The 21153-nt window shown below is 40.3% G+C and overlaps 1 protein-coding gene across 5 annotated transcripts; it reads right to left on the bottom strand.

Moving 5' to 3' along the window:
• Nucleotides 1-1163: 1163 nt before the first annotated feature.
• LOC131567106 (cyclin-dependent kinase 11B) lies at nucleotides 1164-18248 on the bottom strand. Of its 5 annotated transcripts, none has more exons than XM_058818579.1 (19): nucleotides 18122-18248; nucleotides 16591-16706; nucleotides 16081-16205; nucleotides 14823-14961; nucleotides 13593-13723; nucleotides 11509-11631; nucleotides 10118-10216; nucleotides 9897-10028; nucleotides 9120-9185; nucleotides 7999-8174; nucleotides 7486-7576; nucleotides 7132-7253; nucleotides 6580-6685; nucleotides 5943-6064; nucleotides 5703-5810; nucleotides 4345-4461; nucleotides 3932-4080; nucleotides 2783-2972; nucleotides 1164-1505 (listed from the first exon to the last, which is right to left on the bottom strand). In XM_058818579.1, exons 1-19 carry the CDS (start codon nucleotides 18230-18232, stop codon nucleotides 1413-1415), a joined length of 2316 nt encoding a protein of 771 aa, XP_058674562.1. In that variant the 5' UTR covers nucleotides 18233-18248; the 3' UTR covers nucleotides 1164-1412. The 5 variants fall into 5 exon arrangements, with proteins under 5 accessions (XP_058674562.1, XP_058674564.1, XP_058674563.1 ...); XM_058818581.1 differs by having other exon boundaries at nucleotides 7999-8168; XM_058818580.1 differs by having other exon boundaries at nucleotides 10118-10213.
• Between the last annotated feature and the right edge of the window lie 2905 nt (nucleotides 18249-21153).

Raw genomic sequence — 21153 nt, 5'->3', positions numbered from 1 at the left:
AGGGGTCTGCATTGCTCAGTTTGGTAATTAAGGGGTCTGAGCTGCCCAGTTTGATAATTAAGGGTCTGCAATGCTCAGTTTGGTAATTAAGGGGTCTGCACTGCTCAGAATTTGATCCTTAAGGGGTCTGAGCTGCCCAGTTTGGTAATTAAGGGCTCTGAGCCCTGAGCCCAGTGGGATTGGGGTGATTCCCTCCCTCAGGATGGGGTGACACTGCCCCATCCAGCTGGAGAGGAGCTGGAGCAGGGAAGCTGGGAAGGAACAGCTCCATGTCATGGCCAAACTATGCACTGGGGTCATGCTTTAATCCTGCACAGCCTCCCTGGGTTCCTGGGGAAGCTTCTGGAATCAGCCATGTTCAGCTGTTTCTCCTTCAGGCTGAGGGGAACACAGGAAAACACCCAGGCTGCTTTTCCAGCTCACCACAACGCAGCACAGCCACGTCCCAGCCCCAGCAAAGCTCCCCAGAAGGGGCTGAATCTGATAAATAAAATGTTTAAGGTTGGAGTTAATCCCTGCCTGGCCTGGTGCCCAGCTGTGGCTGCAGGAAAATGTGGTGTTTTCAGATCTCCCTGTTCCCAAAACAAAGTGACAGCTTCACAAATCAGAGGATGAGATTGCACCAGGATTCCTCCTCTCCTCTCTCCCCAGAAAGGACTGGAATGTGGCCTTGCACAACCACTGAGGCTGAGGTCTTCTCTGCATGGAAAAAGGGCAAAAAATATAAAAAACCAAACTTTCACAGAAAATAAAGTTTCAAGTCTCCATATTAAATCTTTTTGATTTATAAAACAATAGAGTAATTTGTTTTGCACCACTGTAAATACATTTACAGAACAAACAAAAAAATTCTGGTCAGGGAGTATCAAACCCAGCCCAGCCCTCTCCAAGGATACAACCTCAGAATTGTCATTTTTCTTTTTGCCCCAAATATATTCAGACACAAACAATTTATTACTTAAAATAAAAAATAAACTCTCTTTACTGTCACCAACATCCCACTTTGCTGCATGTGAAGCAATGAAATCCTTCACACTATTAAACAATTGAAAATGTATTTTAATTCTACAAATTTACAAGGAAAACAAAACAAAACAAAACAAACTCAACAAAGAAAAAAATAAACCAGAAACTGTTCCAGGACTATTATTTCAAGTTGTCCTTTGTCACAGTTTGTGATGATCCTGGGTTTTCAGGATCCAGTCCTCTAATGGAATGCAGCAGTTAAACTCCACATTGATTTATAAAACAAGAGCCTTGGAATCTGTGATAATCTTTGAGTTTTTTTCACAGGGAAAAACATCTGTGCCCCTGACACAGAACAGAACTGGGGCATCAAATCCACTCACATGAATGGTGCTTTTTTTTGATTTTTGGGGATTTTTTTTTCCCTCTTCTTTTTTATGTTGAGTTCAAAACTTGAGGCTGAAGCCAGGTCCTGCAGCAGATGCTCCTTGGTTCGTGGTGGTCAGATGGAAACCTGTGTCCTTCAGGTCATCATCACCCTGTGAAAAGCAAGCACAGGGCACTGAGCAGGGGCTGGGCAGCTGCACTTACCCCTCCAAAACTCTAAACAGCAAAAATAAAGTATCTCAAGATGAGAAATAAATGATTTAGTGCCATCACAGTTAAGGTTATTCATAATCTTTAAATATTGCTATTTCAAAATTGGCCATTGCTAAAAGCAGTTGGAGTGTTCCTAATTCTGTACCCACTTTGGACTGCATGAGAAAGAAAAAAATGGACTTTCCCTGCCAGTGCAGGTGAATCTCAGGATCCCAACCAAATCCCAGCCCCAGGGGAGGCTCTGGAGCTGTGCCACCCTCACCAGCACTGACTTTGGGAAGGAAAACTGGATTCTCCCTGCAAGTCCAGGTGAATCTCAAGATCCCAAGCAAAACCCAGCCCCAGAGAAGGCTCTGGAGCTGTGCCCAGCTCACACTGACTTTGGGAAGGAAAGCTGGACTCAGGATCCCACGCAAATCCCATCTCAGCTGAAGCCCTGCCCTGTGTCACACTCACAGCTGCCTGTAGCCCTGTGTCACACCCACACTCACAGCTGCCTGTAGCCTTGTGTCACACTCACAGCTGGCTGTAGCCCTGTACCCACTCACCAGCTGCCTGTACCCCTGTACCCACTCACCAGCTGCCTGTACCCCTGTACCCACTCACCAGCTGCCTGTAGCCCTGTACCCACTCACCAGTGCCTGTACCCCTGTACCCACTCACCAGCTGCCTGTAGCCCTGTACCCACTCACCAGCTGCCTGTAGCCCTGTGCCCACTCACCAGCTGGCTGTAGCCCTGTACCCACTCACCAGCTGCCTGTAGCCCCTGTACCCACTCACCAGCTGCCTGTAGCCCTGTGCCACACTCACCAGCTGGCTGTAGCCCTGTACCCACTCACCAGTGCCTGTACCCCTGTACCCACTCACCAGCTGCCTGTAGCCCTGTACCCACTCACCAGCTGCCTGTAGCCCTGTGCCACACTCACCAGCTGCCTGTAGCCCTGTACCCACTCACCAGCTGGCTGTAGCCCTGTGCCACACTCACCAGCTGGCTGTAGCCCTGTACCCACTCACCAGTGCCTGTAGCCCTGTACCCACTCACCAGTGCCTGTAGCCCTGTACCCACTCACCAGCTGGCTGTAGCCCTGTACCCACTCACCAGCTGGCTGTAGCCCCTGTACCCACTCACCAGCTGCCTGTAGCCCTGTGCCCACTCACCAGCTGGCTGTAGCCCTGTACCCACTCACCAGCTGGCTGTAGCCCTGTACCCACTCACCAGCTGGCTGTAGCCCAGCCCTCCCTCGGGGGGCCGGGGGCTGGTGCCCCTCTTGACCCTCTGCTGCTCGCTCTTGGCTGGCCAGGTGGGGAACATGGAGGGGTCGATGGGCAGCGGGGTCTCCCTGAAGTACTCGTGCTTCAGCCCGTCCTCGGCCGTGATGCGCCGCGCCGGGTAGTACGTCAGGAAACTGCCAAGGATGCGGGAAAAGGAGATTTTAACCCCCCAAAACTGTCAGGAATGCTCTGGAGGGTTTTGGGATGTTCGGCAGAATTGTGGCACTGGGTATTGGGGTGATTCTGTTACAGGTGTTGGGTGGAATTCTATTGATTTGGTGGAATTCGAGTGGTTGGGTGGAATTCTGGGAGTAGCTATTGGTATAATTCTATTGCTTTGGTATCATTTTAATAGAATTATACCAATACCTAGTAACAGAATTATACCCAGTACCCAGGAATGATACTAAGTTAATACAAAATGTCCAGTAATAAAATGATACCAAATGAACAGAATTATACCCAATGTCCTGTAATTGAATTATACCAAATTAATACAAAATTTCCAGTAATAAAATTATGCCAAAGTAATAGAATTACACCCAATACCCAGTAACAAAATGATACCAAAATAATATAATTATATCCAATGTCCAGTAATAAAATGGTACCAAATTAATAGAATTATTCCTAATACCCAGTAATAAAATTATACCAAAATAATAGAATTACACCCAATACCCAGTAATACCAAATTTATAGAATTATACCAATACCCTTGGAAAGACAGATAAAGCTCCAAAGGGACCCAGGGTAATTATTCTAAAATATTTACAATTTTTGCTATTTTAAGAGAGATTTTAGACATTCTGTTATTGGGTATAATTCTATTATACCCAGTAATAAAATGATACCAAATCAATACCCTTGGATAGAAATATAAAGCTCCAAAGGGATCCAGGGTAATTCCATCAGAATATTTACAATTTTTGCTATTTCAAGAGAGATTTTAGCCATTCTCCTAACACACCAGCTACTCCTGTAACACAGTGTTAACCACACAACCTGGGCATGATTTTATAAACCTTCCACAACACAGGAAATTGTTTTCCTGCCCAGAAATTCCCAGGGATCCCTGGCATTTGGCACCCACTTGTTCATGAGGTCGAAGCCCTGGTCGGAGAGCAGAGCCCCGAATCTCTTGCGCAGGTTGTTGTAGGGATACTCTGTGAAGGTCATTTTCTTCACTGCTGGCAGCTCGTTGTAACCTGGCCAGATCTTTTCACTGGGAGTGCCCAGATCCTGCAAATGAAAATTCAAATATCCCTTTAATAAACTCAGAGTGCAATCCTTTATTTATTTATTCATGAGGAATTGGGAAGGATCCAGAGAAAACACTAAACAAATCATGGTCTCAGCCTGCTCAAAGTGTGGTAAAGCAGATTAAAGAACTTTTCATTAAATAACTTTTTATTGAGGCTGAATCTCTGTTAAAGAACAACAAGCCCTACACCAATGCTTCTGTTTCTAGAATCAGTTAAAATCCCAAAATATTTTCAAAATTACCTTAAAAACTTTGTTAATCTGGTCGATCTCTGACTTCCCTGGGAACAGCGGCTTCTGTGTCAGCAGCTCCCCAAAAATGCACCCCACTGACCACATGTCTATGGCTGTGGAATACTCCTGGAAAGAAGGGAAATCAAATTACACCTCAGAAAAATCAGGAAGATTTTTCACTGAGTTGTTTGGAGGGATGTTGTGGTTTCTGGGGTTTTATTTGGGTTTTTTTTTGAGCAGAACACACACAACCAGTCCAATACCCAAGGGCCAGGTCTTGATTATTCTCTCAATATCTCACTGTAATTATTTCAGATTTCTAATGATGAATTATGAGCAATACCCTTGTACACAAATCTATCAGGATGAAAGGTGAAAGTCTCCACATGGATGCCTCTCTTTTCCACTCACAAACAAAGCAGCACAGCTGAAAAATCAGAATTTTTTTCTGACAGGGCTCTTGGCACTGCAGCCCTACAGAACCCTGAATTCACCCAGACTTCAGCTACCAGCAGGGAACATTCTAGAATAATTCTGCTCTCAGATGTCACAGGTTTTAGACTAATTTAAAAAGGCATTTAATATCCAGCTGCCAAAAGTGACATTTTGGCAGCATCTATCAGCACTGAGCACATCAGCTTTCCAAGGAACAAAATCCATCTGCCACCCACCCTCCCTCTGTGTGGGAAGGGTGGAAGGGTTTGAGATGTCATTAGGAGGATAAGTAAGTAAGTAAATAAATAAATAAATAAATAGTGCAATACATAATAATAGAATATTTCCATTATTATGAAAAATATATAATAATATATCATAAAATTATATAAGAAAAATATTATACTATATAATTAATATTATATAATAACTATAACATTTAAAATATACAATAATAATATATAATTGTATATAATAATATATTATACAATAGTGATAATAATAACAATAAATCTATAATCTATAATATATAACCGTATACTATATCTAATAATATATAATATTTCCATTATGAGGAAAAAGATATAATACTATATTATAAAATTATGTAATAAAATAATATTATAATAATAGATTACATATTTAGTACTATATAATAATTATATACATGAAGATATACAACAATAATATAAATAATGTAGAATAATAAATTATATAATAATTTATATATCCATGGATGATAGTGATGTAGGATGATAGGATGATAGTGATAATAATAGCGATGATAATGATGATGATAATAATGATGATGATAGAATAATCAGGATTTTCAGCTATGAATCAATATAATTAATTGCTCACACATTGATAATGATTTATAAAATCCAGCCAGGTGTTTTATAAATGCAACCAGAGGAAGAAGAGGAGCTCACCTTGGCTCCCAGCAGCAGCTCAGGAGCTCTGTACCACAGGGTCACCACCACAGGCGTGTAGGGCTTCAGGGGGGACCCATATTCCCTGGCCAACCCAAAATCTCCAACCTGAAAGGAAAACCAACAACATTTCCAGCACTGCTCATTCACCATCAATGCCACTGCACACAACTTTGGGCACAGCTATAACTCTGCAGCACAGAATTTGTCCTGATTTCCTCATTTTTTCCAAATTCTTACTTTTAAAATGCCTGAATGACTGAGCAGCAGGTTGGAAGTTTTCAAGTCTCTGTGAAGGATCCAGTTGTCGTGGAGGTGTTTGACCCCTCGTAGTAACTGAATCATCAAAGTCTTCACTTCTCCTGCAGTGATAAAAAATAAAGAAATAAATGATAAAAAATGCATTGAAGAAAATAAATAAATGATAAAAAATGCATTGAAAAAAATAAATCTACCTTGAATTTGTGTTTTGTTTGTTTGGAGGGCAGGAAGGAGTGTCTAGTTAAAGCACAGTAGGGCCTGCACTATAAAAATGTGTCACAGAACAGCAAAATTCATTTGGGCAGCTGGAATTCGTCCAAATTATGCTCAGAAATTATTGTCTCTCATGGGAAGCAGCCAAAATTAAAGCCCAGTGTTATTTTCCAGTTCAGCACAGGTGAAACTCCCCCACTTCCACCCCAAACACAAACTGGATTCATCATCAGCACGAGGCTCAGCCAACACCTTAACTTGGGTCAGGTTTTGGAGAACAAACAGAAAAATGCAGGAAATGTCAGTTCCAAGGAACACAGGACATTGCAAAGCAACACATGGCAGTGCCCAGAGCCAGCAGGGCCATTTGTGCTGGCCCTTGTGAGCTCTGAGATCCCAGCACCTGGCAGGAAAGGCTGCTTCATGGTTTCCATCAGGCTCTTGAGGTCGTGCTCCACATAATTCATCACAATATAGATTTTATCCATGTTGCTGCCCACAACAATCTCCTGCAACACACAACCAGATGAGCAAAACTTACATATGGTGTTTAAAAAGCATCCAAAATCTATTTTATTTATTCATGAGGAATTGGGAAGGATCCAGAGAAAACACTAAACAAATCATGGTCTCAGCCTGCTCAAAGTGTGGTAAAGCAGATTAAAGAACTTTTCATTAAATAACTTTTTATTGAGGCTGAATCTCTGTTAAAGAACAACAAGCCCTACACCAATGCTCCTGTTTCCTGGAGGCTGCCATTGGAAAAATCCTTAAAAATTGTATTTTTTCTATTAAAAAAATTGCTCTTTTTTTGGTAAAATATCAGATTGTGCCTTATGAGCAACACACAACTGTTCACAACAGTAAGATCTGCCCGGGTTGCTGGTATTTTTATATTTAAAAGCCAAGAGGAATATTTCAACAAAATGAAAGACATAAAAGATTGCAGCCTTACTCTGACAGTGACAATATTCAGGTGCTGAGCTTTCAGAATTGTATTTATTTCTCTCAGAGAAGTAATGGGGAAACCTTCCTTCTCCTTTTCCATTTTCAGTCTCTTCAGAGCCACGATTTCATCTGTAAAGGAAACATTTCCCATCACACAGTTAATAATTCACATTACCAGGTGCTGCCTCACTGATTAAATATTTAATTATCTGTGCTGTTCTGCCTTGAAAATGAGCAAGTAAAGAAATATTGCTGGTAAAGAAATATTTTAAATAGATTTTGTTCATCACTAAAAAATGCAAAATAATAATTTCCAGCCCTAAATAAACACCCTGAGGAAGAGGAGGGCTCTGATACCCACCAGTCTTTTTGTCCTTTGCCCTGTACACCACTCCATAGGTTCCCTCCTCAATCCTGTTCAAACACTGGAATTCCTCCACGCTGCGACATCCCTGAAAATCAGAGACAAAATTTACTCCTCCAGCATCTGGGGAAGGTTTTGCTTTTGTAACAACTTCAGCAGCTTCACAGTTAAAATTTAGCAGAAGAATTCAGCTATAAACCACATGAGAAAGGTGTCTTTGGGGTTTGTTTTTCATGGAGTTTCTAAAGGAATCCTGTGTTTCAGCAGATTAATTCAATTATTCCATTCACTTTTGCACAAAGGCAGCAACTCAGCACCTTTCACATAATTAATTAGTAAAAATCTGATTTTTATTAATATTTCTACACTTTGCTGTTGGTTACATAAAGAATAACCATTTTCTCTTTGTGATAACAGAACTCTCCTCTCACAAGGATCTATTTTCAGACAGCAATAGCAAAATAACAGATCTCAATGATATCAAAAATATTGGAGAGGGTGATTCCCTACCTGCAGGGCAGGAAGATATTTGGGAAGCTCCTGTTTCAGCTCGATGGGGGAGGAAGCTGGAGAGTCAGGGATGTATTCCCCTTCTGTCATGGCATTGGAATGAGGGGAGCCTTCCCCCATCTCCTCCTCCTCCACCTCACTCCCTGCAGAATCCCGGTCAAACCTCGACTCTGGAACTTTAAAAGTCAGAATCAGTGGTGGAAAGAGGAGCTGTGAGGATTAAATAAACTTAATCCTTCATTTATTTAGGGAAATCAAGGTGGTGGCATTGAGCACAGCGTGGCAGAGGATGGTGGAGAAGGCAAATTTCTCCTCTTGGCTTTCAGGAATTCACCTACAGTTTCCAGGTCAGAAAAATAAATTCACACTAGAATTGAAGAGAAAATTGACCCAAGATTCTCACTCTCACTCTGGGTCTCATTCTCTGATTTTGATTCCAGGGTGAATGCAGCAGGTCAGGAAAATAAATCTTTACACCAGAATGGAAGAGAAAATTGACCTCCACCTCACTCCCTGCAGAATCCCAGTCAAACCTCGACTCTGGAACTTTAAAATTCAGAATCAGTGTTGGAAAGAGGAGCTGTGAGGATTAAATAAACTCAGCTTTAGGTAAATAAAGGTGGTGACATTGAGCACTGCATGGCAGATGGTGGAGAAGCCAAATTTCTCTTCTTGGCAAAGGTGATGCTTTCAGGAATTCACCTACAGCCTCCAGGTCAGAAAAATAAATTTACACCAGAATGGAAGAGAAAATTGTCCCAAGATTCTCATTCTGGGTTTCATTCTCTGATTTTGATTCCAGTGTTAATGCAGCAGGTCAGAAAAAGAAATCTTTTCACCAGAATGGAAGATAAAATTGACCCAAGATTCTCATTCCCATTTTGGGTCTCATTCTCTGATTTTGATGAGAAGACAAAAGAAATGAAAGAGAGGAAACATCAGCTCATTAGACTGATTCCCTCTAAACACAAAGCTTGGAGCAGATTTTCAGATTTCAAGGAATTTCTGAGTTTGACATGAGAACAGCATTTTGATATTTTAAATATTTGTAGAAATAGATTTATCTAGCTGCAAAAACTCAGGCAAACACTTCTTTAAAACATTCAATATTTGCATTGTACCAACTGGGATGTGGTTTCCATTCTCCCGCTCCTCCTCTTCACTCATTTCCTCCTCGCTCACCTCCTCTGCAAAACAGAACCAAGTTTGGTTGGAAAAATCCAAATTTCTGCAGCTCCCTGGGAGGAAATCCCTGCTGGAATCCTCTCCCACCTCACCAGGCCTCTGCACTGCCATGACCAAGAAATTTTGTTCACTTCCAACAGGGAACACAACTTTTACCAATTCTCTGGGAATTGGGAGGTGGGCAGGTAAATAAATTATTAATATTTCCTGATTAATTGTAATTATTTTAAAGAAAAACACCCAGCCATCAACCAGAGCCTGCTCTTGTGCCTTTACTAATTAATGACAAGAACAGCTGCACTCAGACTTCTTTACTGAACTACTGAACTTTGAATTATTTTCTGTTGCAAATTTCAGAAGTTTTTTCCAAATGAATGAAGATAACACAAAATGCCAAAGACATTTGGATTTCACCACCCCCCAAAGTGCAAACTGTGCTCTGCAGAGTATTTGATGCCACAGAACCACCTGAACCTCTGACAGAAATGGCTCTCAGGTTTCTGCTCTGGCTCCTTAGATAAGAATTGGTATTACCTCTACCAAAAGGACAGAATGGGACTTGGACTTGGGGGTTCTCTTTTTAGTTATCTTGACCTGTGAGGTCTCAGCCTAGCCTAGACTAAGAGAAAAGGAAAATGTTCAAATAAAACAGCACAGCATGAGGAAAATAAAGAAAATAAAGAAAATCAGACAGCCCTTGATGGAATCCTCACCTGCTGATTGCTCAGACACCTCCTCAGAATTGCTTCCTGTCTCCTCCTCCTCCTCCTCCTCTTCCTCCCCCTCCTCCTCAGAGCCTTCACTGCTGGACTCTTCCTCCTCCTCTTCTGAGCCTGATCCAGATTCTGTCCAGGAATAATCAGGCATTAACACTCACAGTGAAATTAATTACATCTCTACAATTAATTACAGCTCCTAAATTGCATTTCATCACCTGAGGAAGACTCTGCTGAGCTGGTTTTTCTCTCACTGTCACTGATGTCCTGCAAGTCTGACAGAGGATCCCTCTCTTCTGGTTTCTCTTCTTTTACTGCTGAAACCACAAAAATTAAAAGCACAGTGCTAATTGAGTATCATTTCCAAGCCTCTGAATTCCCTGCTTCACTTTCTGCTGGCATTAAATCAGTGCTGAATATTCAGTACTGGAAATTCACAGCACTAAAAAAAAATAATAATCATTTCACACTCTGCTCAATGACAAACAGCTTTTCTGAATTGTAGTGGTGTAGGTTTAACAAGCAAAAATATGGAACATTGACCTGATTTTTAAACATGGTGTTCCTAAGATGAATTAAAACAGGGGGAAAATGGGGAAAAAGCACCATGGTGACAAAAATCACCAGGACAGGTCCCTACACACTGGTTACTGTCAGTGCTCACTGCTCCAGTGATCACCATGAAAAATCCCTGCTGGTTGATGGGGCAGGAGCTTCCCAGGCCTTGCTGCCTGCACCTGGAATTGCAGCTGATTTCATCCTGCTCTGGGTGGAATTCCAGTTGATTCCATCCTGCTCTGAGTGTCTCCACCTGGAATTCAATCTCTACAATTAATTCCAGCTGATTCCATCCCACTTTGGGTGCCTACATTTGGAATTCCAGCTGATTCCATCCTGCTCTGGGAGCCTACATCTAGAATTCCATTGATTCCATCCTCCTCTGGGTGCCTCTACCTGGAATTCCATCTCTACAAAAAATTCCAGCTGATTCCATCCTGCCCTGGGTGCCTCCACTTCTTTTCACAGCTGCACACATCAGAGCTTTCCTCCCTCAAACAAAGGCATTTTTATGTCACTTGTGCAAATTCCCTACCCCAAGAACCTTCAGGTGGGATCATTTTCTGGCTTGTATAACAAAATTCACCATCTAAGGAGAATTCTGCCTTCAGTATCTAATTAATCCACAAGATGACAGAATCAGTGATGCTCACTGAGGTCACTTTTCAAGGTAATTTAGCTCCTAACCCCAAATCCATCTGGAGCTGGAGTAACCAATCCCTTTTTAACCTGCAAGGCAATTCAACTGCAGGATTTTAAAAATTCAGTCAGCTGCTTCTTTCACCACTGAAAGGGGGTAACTCATTTAGAACCTTTTCCAATTGCTATTCCTACCCCTAAATATTCCATTTATCACTTGTGCATGTCCTGCAAAACCAGCACTGCTTCAGGAAAGAGACATTGGTGAGGATTCCAGATTTACGCTGCTGGGGCTGAGCTGGAACTGAGCACCTGGGATGTTTGTTTGAGACTAAAAATGAATTGAATTTGATTGAATTTGATTTTTTACCCCCAGCTGTCCCCCAAGACAGTGTAGAGTGGCAGATGCTACCTGGTTTCCTGCTCTCTCCTTGCTCAAGCTTGTCTCTCTGCTGGCGCAAGGGGCTGCGACTCCAGGGTCTCATTTTTACTTTGTCTCCATATTCTTCCCTCACTGTTCTATGGTGTGCAGAAACTAGGGAAAACAAAACCACAAGAAATTGTTACATCTGCCTAGTTAGAGTAGTCCTGTCTGCCACAGCCACCTGATTGGAATGTTTTAATTATTTTTTAACAGGGTAATGGGGAAGAATGGGAGAGGAATCTACTTAAATCAGTATTTAAGTATTAAATTTAAGTATTTAAACTTAAGTATATTATATTATATTAAGTATTAAATCAGTATTTAACTCTTCTTTCTGGGAGAATGAAGGATTTTGATTGATCTCAAATAAAATATGGGTTTGTACTGCTTAGAGAAAGCTGCTGCCACACTTAAAAACAGAAGCAAGCTGCCCTGTATGTTACACAATAAAAACCCTGATTCTAAAGCATTAATGCCAGAGAAAGAAGTGGAAAATATGTAAAAGAATCAAACCAGCTGAGGTTTAGAAGGAGCTGACAGAACATTCAGAACAATAAAATCAATGAAATTAAAAGTTACACAGATTGAGCACTATCAGCACAAAGCCAAGCACAAAAAGGAGCTGTTTGGTATGAGCTGAGCAAGAAAGAGAAAGCAAAAAATATGAATTGTTTTGCTATGCTTGAATAATCTCTGTCACCTGATCACAGGAATGGGCTCTGATTTTTACCTCTGAAAGCTGGGCCAGAGATCCTTGAACCAAAAATGATCTGAGATTGCAAACATCCAACATGCAAAAAGTGCAAAACTTAAACTCTTCAGGCACCAGAAAATCCCACCTGACTCCCAGTGCAGCATTTGCCATGCCTGGAGTACTTTCATGACCTCTCCCCCTTTGCAATTTATTCCCCCAAATCCCTAAAACATTGAATTTTGATGTTTCAACCTCTATCAAACTGAGTTAGGCTCAGCCAAAGAGTTCAGAACCACTGAACACAGTGGCACCTCCAGAAATCCTGTTTTTATGGGAAATCTCCCCTCAGAAATCCTGCTTTTATAGGAAATTTCCCCTCAGAAATCCTGTGTTTACAGGAAATCTCCCCCTCAGAAATCCTGTGTTTATAGGAAAATTTCCCCTCAGAAATCCTGTGTTTATGGGAAATCTCCCCCTCAGAAATCCTGTGTTTATAGGAAATCTCCCCTCAGAAATCGTGTTTTCATGGAAATCTCCCCCTCAGAAATCCTGTTTTTCTAGGAAATTTTCCCCTCAGAAATCGTGTTTTTATAGGAAATCTCCCCCTCAGAAATCCTGTTTTTCTAGGAAATTTTCCCCTCAGAAATCGTGTTTTTATAGGAAATCTCCCCTCAGAAATCCTGTTTTTATAGGAAATCTCCCCCTCAGAAATCCTGTGTTTATAGGAAATCTCCCCCTCAGAAATCCTGCTTTTATAGGAAATCTCCCCCTCAGAAATCCTGTGTTTATAGGAAATCTCCCCCTCAGAAATCTTGCTTTTATAGGAAATCTCCCCTTCAGAAATCCTGCTTTTATAGGAAATCTCCCCCTCAGAAATCCTGTTTTTATAGGAAATTTCCCCCTCAGAAATCCTGTTTTTATAGGAAATTCCCCCCTCAGAAATCCTGCTTTTATAGGAAATCTCCCCCTCAGAAATCCTGTTTTTATAGGAAATTTCCCCCTCAGAAATCCTGTTTTTATAGGAAATTTCCCCCTCAGAAATCCTGTTTTTATAAGAAATTTTCCCCTCAGAAATCCTGTTTTTATAGGAAATTTCCCCCTCAGAAATCCTGTTTTTAAGGAAATCTCCCTGACAGGGAGAGGCAAGGACTCACTGACCAACTTCTCAGGATATTTAAGGCCCATAACATCATCACATCATTTTATCTCCCCAAATAAAACTTGAATTTCCTTTTCCCTCCCATGCCAGACCCTCCCCACTTTAATATTTCTTAAATTCTGGTGCTGCTTTAATAAAAAACATTTCTACCCCTCCATTCAGCAGTGTGTAAACAGGTAGGAAAGTGCTAGTAAATCTGATTTATGCAGAGGGAGTCACCTTCTCTCCTGGCTTCCCTCTCCTTCCTCCTCTCCTCAGCTCTCCTCTCCCTCTCCTTTTGCTCTCGCTGCTCCTTCTGCTGCTCCCGGATTTTCCTTTCCCTTTCTCTCTCCAGTTGCTCCAAACGATCTCTGGAAAATAATTTTTGTTATAAATTCAGCTGGTGAAGAGAAGGACAACTGGTTAAATCTGAAAATTGGTTCAATCTGGTTAAATAATTTTTGTTTGTTATAAATTCAGCTGGTGAAAAGAAGGACAACTGGTTAAATCTGAAAATTGGTTCAATGTGGTTAAATAATTTTTGTTTGTTATAAATTCAGCTGGTGAAGAGAAGGACAACTGGTTAAATCTGAAAATTGGTTCAATCTGGTTAAATAATTTTTGTTTGTTGTAAATTCAGCTGGTGAAGAGAAGGAAAATTGGTTTGCAACATCAAACCACTGAACTCAATTTCCTTCTCAACACCTCCAGTCAGAAACAGGTGGAGTTTTTCAGGTGATCCCTTAAAAAACAGGTTTAGAAGATCCAGACCAGCATTTCTCCACCCTATCAGGATTTAAGCAAAAATTAAGCCAGTTCAGTTAATTAATCCCATGATAATCCAGGTAATTAATCCCCAGTGAAAATCTGCTTTGTACCTATTTTTTAGGTTGGAAAAACCCCTAAGACCATCTAATCTTTTTATTTATTTAAAATTAATGTATCTGATTTCTTAAAAAAATTAATTATTGTATATAACTATAGATAATTATCTAAATTTAAATTAACTACATTAATTTATCTTTTCTGACCAATAACTAAATAATAACTTTTGACCAATAACCAAACACCAAGATAAAAGTGATTCCAAACCCATGATTTTAACCCCTTCTATAAAATCTTTAAAAATTGTTCCTTGAACTGCAAGCCTCAGTTGATTACTTTTATTTATATATTTTATTTAAAATTAATTTAGTTTAAACATTAATTACTGTATATAATTATATATAATTATCTAAATTTAAATTATTAATTGCATTAATTTATTCATCTTTTCTGACCAATAACTATAAGAAATCACAGTATATCATGCAAGAGCAATGAAACCTTCACAAAGCTTCATATTTTTATTCCAGTGAATTCACCTGGAATACCCACAGTAATGAAGCATTTAAAAAATAATTAAGTGAAGAACAAAGTGGATTTTTTTGGTTCTTTCCCCATGCCCAGAGCAGGCAGGGATGGATGTACCTCTCCCTTCTGGAATGTTCCCTTGCCATCTCTCTCCGTTTCTGCCTCTCCCATTCTCGCCGGGCTTTATCCTGCTCCTCTCTGTGTCTCTTCCTACGCTCGTGCTCCCGTTCCTTCTCCTTCACTCTGGCGTGTTTCCCTTCAACAAACACAAATTCATTTCAATTTCCCTTCAACAAACACAAATTCATTTCAATTTCCCTTCAACAAACACAAATTCATTTCAATTTCCCTTCAACAAACACAAATTCATTTCAATTTCCCTTCAACAAACAAATCAATTTCTGAGTGTTACTGCTCCAAATAATCACTGAAAGCAAAACTCAGGGGGTGAAACTGATGAGAACCATTGCCACGAGCTCTGTTGTTTTCTTAAATTTTCTTAACACAGAAATTCCTGTTCTGAAAGGGGGTTGGAAGCCCAAAGTCTGTAAGTCATATTTTGCAGGAATATTTTATTAAAGTAAAAAATGGTTGTTATTAATGGGAATGACTCTAGAAAGGATATTTATTTTTTCTTGGCAGGTACAAAGACCAGAGATCTTTCACTCAGTGAAGCCAAAGAGAATATCTGAATTAAAATAAAAAATGGTTGTTATTGACAGGAAGACAAGGGGAATATTTCTAGAAAGGATATTTTTTTCCCTTGGCAGGTACAAAGATCAGAGATCTTTCACTCAGTGAAGCCAAAGAGAATATACTTGTAATAAAGTAAAAAATGGCTGTTATTGATAGGAAGACAATAGGACTTGCTCTAGAAATGATATTTTTTCCTTAGCAGGTACAAAGATCAGAGTTCTTTCACTCAGTGAAGCCAGAAAGAATACTTGCATTAAAGTTAAAATATGGTTCTTATTGACAATGGAAATGTCTCTAGAAATGATATTTTTTCCTTAACAGGTACAAAGATCAGAGCTCTGTCACTCAGTGAAGCCAGAAAGAATACTTGTATTGAAGTAAAAAATGATTGTTTAACTGATAGGAATATCTCTAGAAAGGATATTTTGGCAGGTACAAAGATCAGAGATCTTTCCCTCAGTGAAGCCAGAGAGAATCTTATCAGGCTTCAAGGAGTAAAAGTGACCTCAGAGTCCCTGTCCCAAAGTGATTTCTCTCCTCTGACCACACTCACACCCCTGTCAGTCCCCTGAGGGCACCAAAACAGCCAAAGAAATAAACAATTTAAATTTCTCTGTCTATCCAGCTGCTGGGTTTCCCCCAGCGTGAGTTATTTTATTTATTCTACTCCCAGAATCACCTTCTGCAGAGTGGCTCCTGTGCCTGCGTTTCTCTTTCCTCTTCTCATCCTTCCTGTGATGGGTTTTCTCTTTCCTGGACATTTGCTGGGGGGGTTTGATGGCCAAGGAATCATCTTCTTCTCCCCTGGAAGGCAGGACAGGAATGAACTCAGGGAGGGGACAGGGGAAATCCACACATTTCCTTGGCTGGAAAAGATTTCTGGTTTGTTTTGGGTTTCCACAATAAATCCAAACTGGAACACAACACTTAAATTGGTCTCCTTGCTTGGAAAAGATTCCCATTTTATTTTGAGTTTCCACAATAAATCCAAACTGGAACACAACACTTAAATGGGTTAAATCTCAACCAGTGCTTCACAAGTGTGTGCTACAAAAAGGATTTTCCCTTCTAAAATTTGATTTTCCCTTCAGAAATTTGAAACCTTTTCTCAGGACATTGAAAGGTTAATTTAAGGATTTGAAAGGTAAATTTCAGGAATTTTTTCCTCTTTTTATTTCCTCATCCTCACCTGTCTTCCATGGAGTCTTCCCTCCTGTAGGGTGAGTTCCTGATGGTGATTTCCATGCGATGGTCTCTCAGCTCCCCCTCCTCAAGAGAATCCCTCTTGGAATCCCTGTCATCTGACTGAGGGAACAGGGAAAATCTGTTTATTTGTATGGCTCAAAGTGAATAAAATTAAATATTACTGAAATCTTCCTCTGCTGGCCCAAAAATTCAGCCTGGATTGGTCACCCCTGTGAAATCACTGATTTGTGACAGCAGCACTTTGGGCTGAAGTGCATTAATTTGACAAAATTAGATAAAATTAAACAATGAGGAGGAGTGCAATAATTATTGTGTGGTATTTTCTGCAATAATTATTTTGCACACAGCTGAACAAAACTAAAGAGCAACATAAGAGTGATTCCAAACCCAGAATTTTAACCCATTCTCCTATAAAACCTTTAAGAATTGTTCCTTGAACTGCAGGCCCCAGTTGATTAATTAATTTTAAATGAATCAAAATATAAATATATAGATATATAAATAAATAAAGTAATTTTTCTTTAAAATTAATAATTACATATAATTATATATAATTATCTAAATCTAAACTATTAATTACAATAATTTATCTTTTCTGACCAATAACCAAACAGCAACATAAGAGTGATTCCAAACCCAGAATTTTAACCCATTCTCCTATAAAACCTTTAAGAATTGTTCCTTGAACTGCAGGCCCCAGTTGATTAATTAATTTTAAATGAATTAAAATATAAACATATAGATACATATAAATAAATAAAGCAATTTTTCTTTAAAATTAATAATTACATATAATTATATATAATTATCTAAATCTAAACTATTAATTACAATAATTTATCTTTTCTGACCAATAACCAAACAGCAACATAAGAGTGATTCCAAACCCAGAATTTTAACCCATTTTTCTATAAAATCTTTAAAAGTTATTCCTTGAACTGCAAGCCCCAGTTGATTATTTTTATATATATTTTATATCTTATTTATTTAAATATTAATTATTGCATATAATTATTTAAATCATTAATTGCATTAATTTATTTCTCTTTTCTGACCAATAACCAAAAAGCAAGATAAAATTTATCCCAAACCCAGAATTTTAACCCATTCTTCTATAAAACCTTTTAAAATTGTTCCTTGAAATGCAAGCCCCAGTTGATTTTTTTTATTTATCTATTTTATTTTAAATTAATTTAATTTAAACATTAATCATTGTATATAATTTATATATAATTATCTAAATTTAAATTATTAATTGCATTAATTTATTTCTCTTTTCTGACCAATAACTATAAGAAATCACAGTATATAATGCAAGGCCAATGAAATCTTCACAAAGCTTCATATTTTTGTAAAACTTTGGAATTAGAGATCACACAGAAAAAACTTCAGCTGACAGAGCATCAGAAAAAATCACCAGAAAATCAGGATACAGGCAGTGCACCCCATTAAAATGCAGCTTTCTATTAATAAAGTAAATAATTTAATTAAATGAGTCCCAAAGCGCAGCTTACATTTTTCATACGTTTGATCTCTGCCTTCTCCTCTTGCTCCTTCCTTCGTTTCTTCTCCTGGAGAATCTCATCTAAAGTCTTCACCTTCCAAGAATCCTTTTCATCACCCATTTGAGTTCCAAAAAACACCCTCTGCAAAAGAAGCAGACATTGAAAAACCCCACAAATAAATAGAAACTAATCTCTTTCACACCCATTTATTTAATGTTTTGTTTTAGAGTAAAGCCATGATAGAGCTGATTTATGGTGGACCAAAAATGTTTGTTTTGCACCCAAAGAAAGACTCTGTAAGAGCTCAGGAAGCTGCTGGAGGGCAAGAAAACCAATTTATGCCCATTATTTAATAATGACCTGAGGTAATAAAGCTTTGGGAAAAAAGGACACAGAATGCAGGATTTATGGCACAACTCCTGAGATAAGGAAGAAAATAATGAAGCCAACTGTGCTGAAATCAGCAGTCACTGAGGAAAAGGTAATTCCAGCACAACCACAGAGAAAGGCACTAATTAGCATGAGAAGTGGAAGAATAATTAACACATAGAAGGCAGAATATTAATTAACAAGAGTACTATGTCACTTACATATATATATATATATGTGTGTGTGCCTATATATATGTAACTATATATATATATAAAAGTGACATAGCATATATATACATACATATATATTATTGAGATTTATAAACAGCAAAAATTTGCAACAGGGCTTTGATTTGTGGAATACCCCAAGCACCTAAAAGGAATGGTGGATTTGTCTTTCCAAACCAGCTGTGGGGCTGCTGGTGGATAAAACCAGTACTGGGAGAGAGAAGAAAAAAGGGGAAGGATTCCACTGATTGATGAATGGAAAACGATACTTGATTTTACAAATAAACTTTAGGTTTGCTGATAAATGAAATTGGATATCACAAGATGAAAGAAACAATGGGGGAAGAAAAACACCTAAATTCTGTAAGAATTAAAAATGAAAAGGGAGGGTTGTACATTAGAGGGAAATCTTTAGTATCAGGTGTATCGGGAGGTCTGAACCTCTCAAGTACCTCAGAAATGGGGAATGAGAGAAGGGAAATTGAGATAAAAAGGAGGCTGCATCCTCCAAAAATTGGAGAGACCCCAGGGGATGCCCCATGGCCTCTGCCTTTATTGGAATAAAGCAAAAAGAGACTCCTCAGTCTCCTTTTTGGGCATAAACCTCCCCTCAAAACCCCCGGTGTCCCTTCAGAGCCCCCAGTGTCCCCTCAGCGCCCCGGGCGTACTCTCAGAGCCCCTGGTGTCTCCCCAGCCCCGGGTGTCCCCTCAGAGCCCCCGGTGCCGCCCCAATGTTCCCTCGGAGCCCCGGTGTGCCTTCAGACCCGCCGCTGTCCCCCCGGTTTCCCCTCAGAGCCCCGCTGTCCCCCCGGTTTCCCCTCAGCGCCCCGTTGTCCCCCCCGGTTTCCCCTCAGAGCCCCGCTGTCCCCCCGGTTTCCCCTCAGAGCCCCGCTGTCCCCCCCGGTTTCCCCTCAGAGCCCCGGTTTCCCCTCAGCGCCCCGCTGTCCCCCCCGGTTTCCCCTCAGAGCCCCGGTTTCCCCTCAGAGCCCCGCTGTCCCCCCCGGTTTCCCCTCAGAGCCCCGGTTTCCCCTCAGAGCCCCGCTGTCCCCCCGGTTTCCCCTCAGAGCCCCGGTTTCCCCTCAGAGCCCCGCTGTCCCCCCGGTTTCCCCTCAGCGCCCCGCTGTCCCCCCCGGTTTCCCCTCAGAGCCCCGGTTTCCCCTCAGAGCCCCGCTGTCCCCCCGGTTTCCCCTCAGCGCCCCCGGCCCCGCTCACCGCCGCCGCCACCGGGGACTGCGAGCAGCCGCGCGCGGGTCACGCGTCACTTCCGCCCGCCGCCGCGCGCCGATGACGTCAGCGCCGCCTCACGGCGCCCTAATTAACGCAAATCGTTAATGAGGCGTTAATTGAGCCCCGCCCGTCAGAACGGCCGCGCTGAGGGGCGTTAATGAACCCGCGGGATGGGCCTGGGCAGCGATAAACGCGGCCAATGGAGGCACTGGGCCGCATTTAATTCCACATCAATTAGTTCTAAGTTTGATGGAATAAATTAAATTTTATTGAATAAATTAAATTTAATTGAATAAATTTAATTGAATAAATTGGATTGAATAAATTGGATTCCAACCAAAAAGCTGCAATTCCTACACGGAAATGAGTGAGAGTGTGAGGGAGGAGGTGACAGAGGTGACACGGCCCAGAACAGCAAAGATCCCTAATTAGGATCTCTAAAATCACTAATTATCCATCCCCCATTGGAAATATGAGAATATAATGGGAAATAATGATATATAATGGGAAATAATGATATAAAATGGGAAATAACGGGATATAATGGGAATAAGGAAAATTTAGAAGCAGAGGGAGTGCTGTGACACCTTCCACCTGCACCTCAGCGCATCAGGAATTCACATTTAAGTGAATTAAAAATAGAAAATATTTTTAATATTTTAAATTATTTCAATTATTAAAATTCACTCTGAGTGAATTAAAAGTATAAAATAAATTAAATGCACAGCTCCAGCTCACAGAAATCACCCTCATCACAGACACCTGGGTGTGGCCATGAGAAATGCAGGCACAGAAACTCTAAAATATTCCCAAAAAATCAACTTTTCTGTCACAGGAAGAGCTGGGGTGGAAAATTCTTTACAAAGAGCAAAAAGCTCCTTGTTTACACAAGGGAAAAGAAGATTTAAAAGGTTTTTGGTTTGTTTAATCTACATAAAGCAAAGGCAATGAAGATGGCAAAGAAAAATACACAAAGGGACAAAGCCCAGCAGAGCAGGGGTTAAAATCCCAATCCCAAATCCTCCCAGGGTCAAAGAAAAATAATTTAGAAAATCCCAAAATGCTGGGATTTTTTAAAAATCATTTAAAATGATGGGATTTATGTGAGAGCAGAGCAACCTAAAGCAGAAATATGACACAAACCACACTTTTGGTATTTTTTGTAGTTATAGTTTCAAAAATCTCAGTGTATTTGGCAGAAAACAAATTAAAAAA

This window comes from Ammospiza caudacuta, chromosome 22, assembly GCF_027887145.1.
Source record: "Ammospiza caudacuta isolate bAmmCau1 chromosome 22, bAmmCau1.pri, whole genome shotgun sequence".
Classification (NCBI taxonomy): domain Eukaryota; kingdom Metazoa; phylum Chordata; class Aves; order Passeriformes; family Passerellidae; genus Ammospiza; species Ammospiza caudacuta.
The sequence above is the reverse complement of the archived record's forward strand: the minus strand, read 5'-3'. Positions and strand labels throughout refer to the sequence as shown.

Coding starts and splice junctions, on each gene's coding strand:
- LOC131567106 (XM_058818579.1), bottom strand. CDS start 18,232: ATGGGTGATGAAAAGGATTCTTGGAAGGTGAAGACTTTAGATGAGATT. Junction 16,707..18,121: donor AGATCAAACGTATGAAAAAT/GTAAGCTGCGCT, acceptor CTGTTCCCTCAG/TCAGATGACAGGGATTCCAA. Junction 11,632..13,592: donor GAGGGAAGCCAGGAGAGAAG/GTGACTCCCTCT, acceptor TGTTTTCCCTAG/TTTCTGCACACCATAGAACA.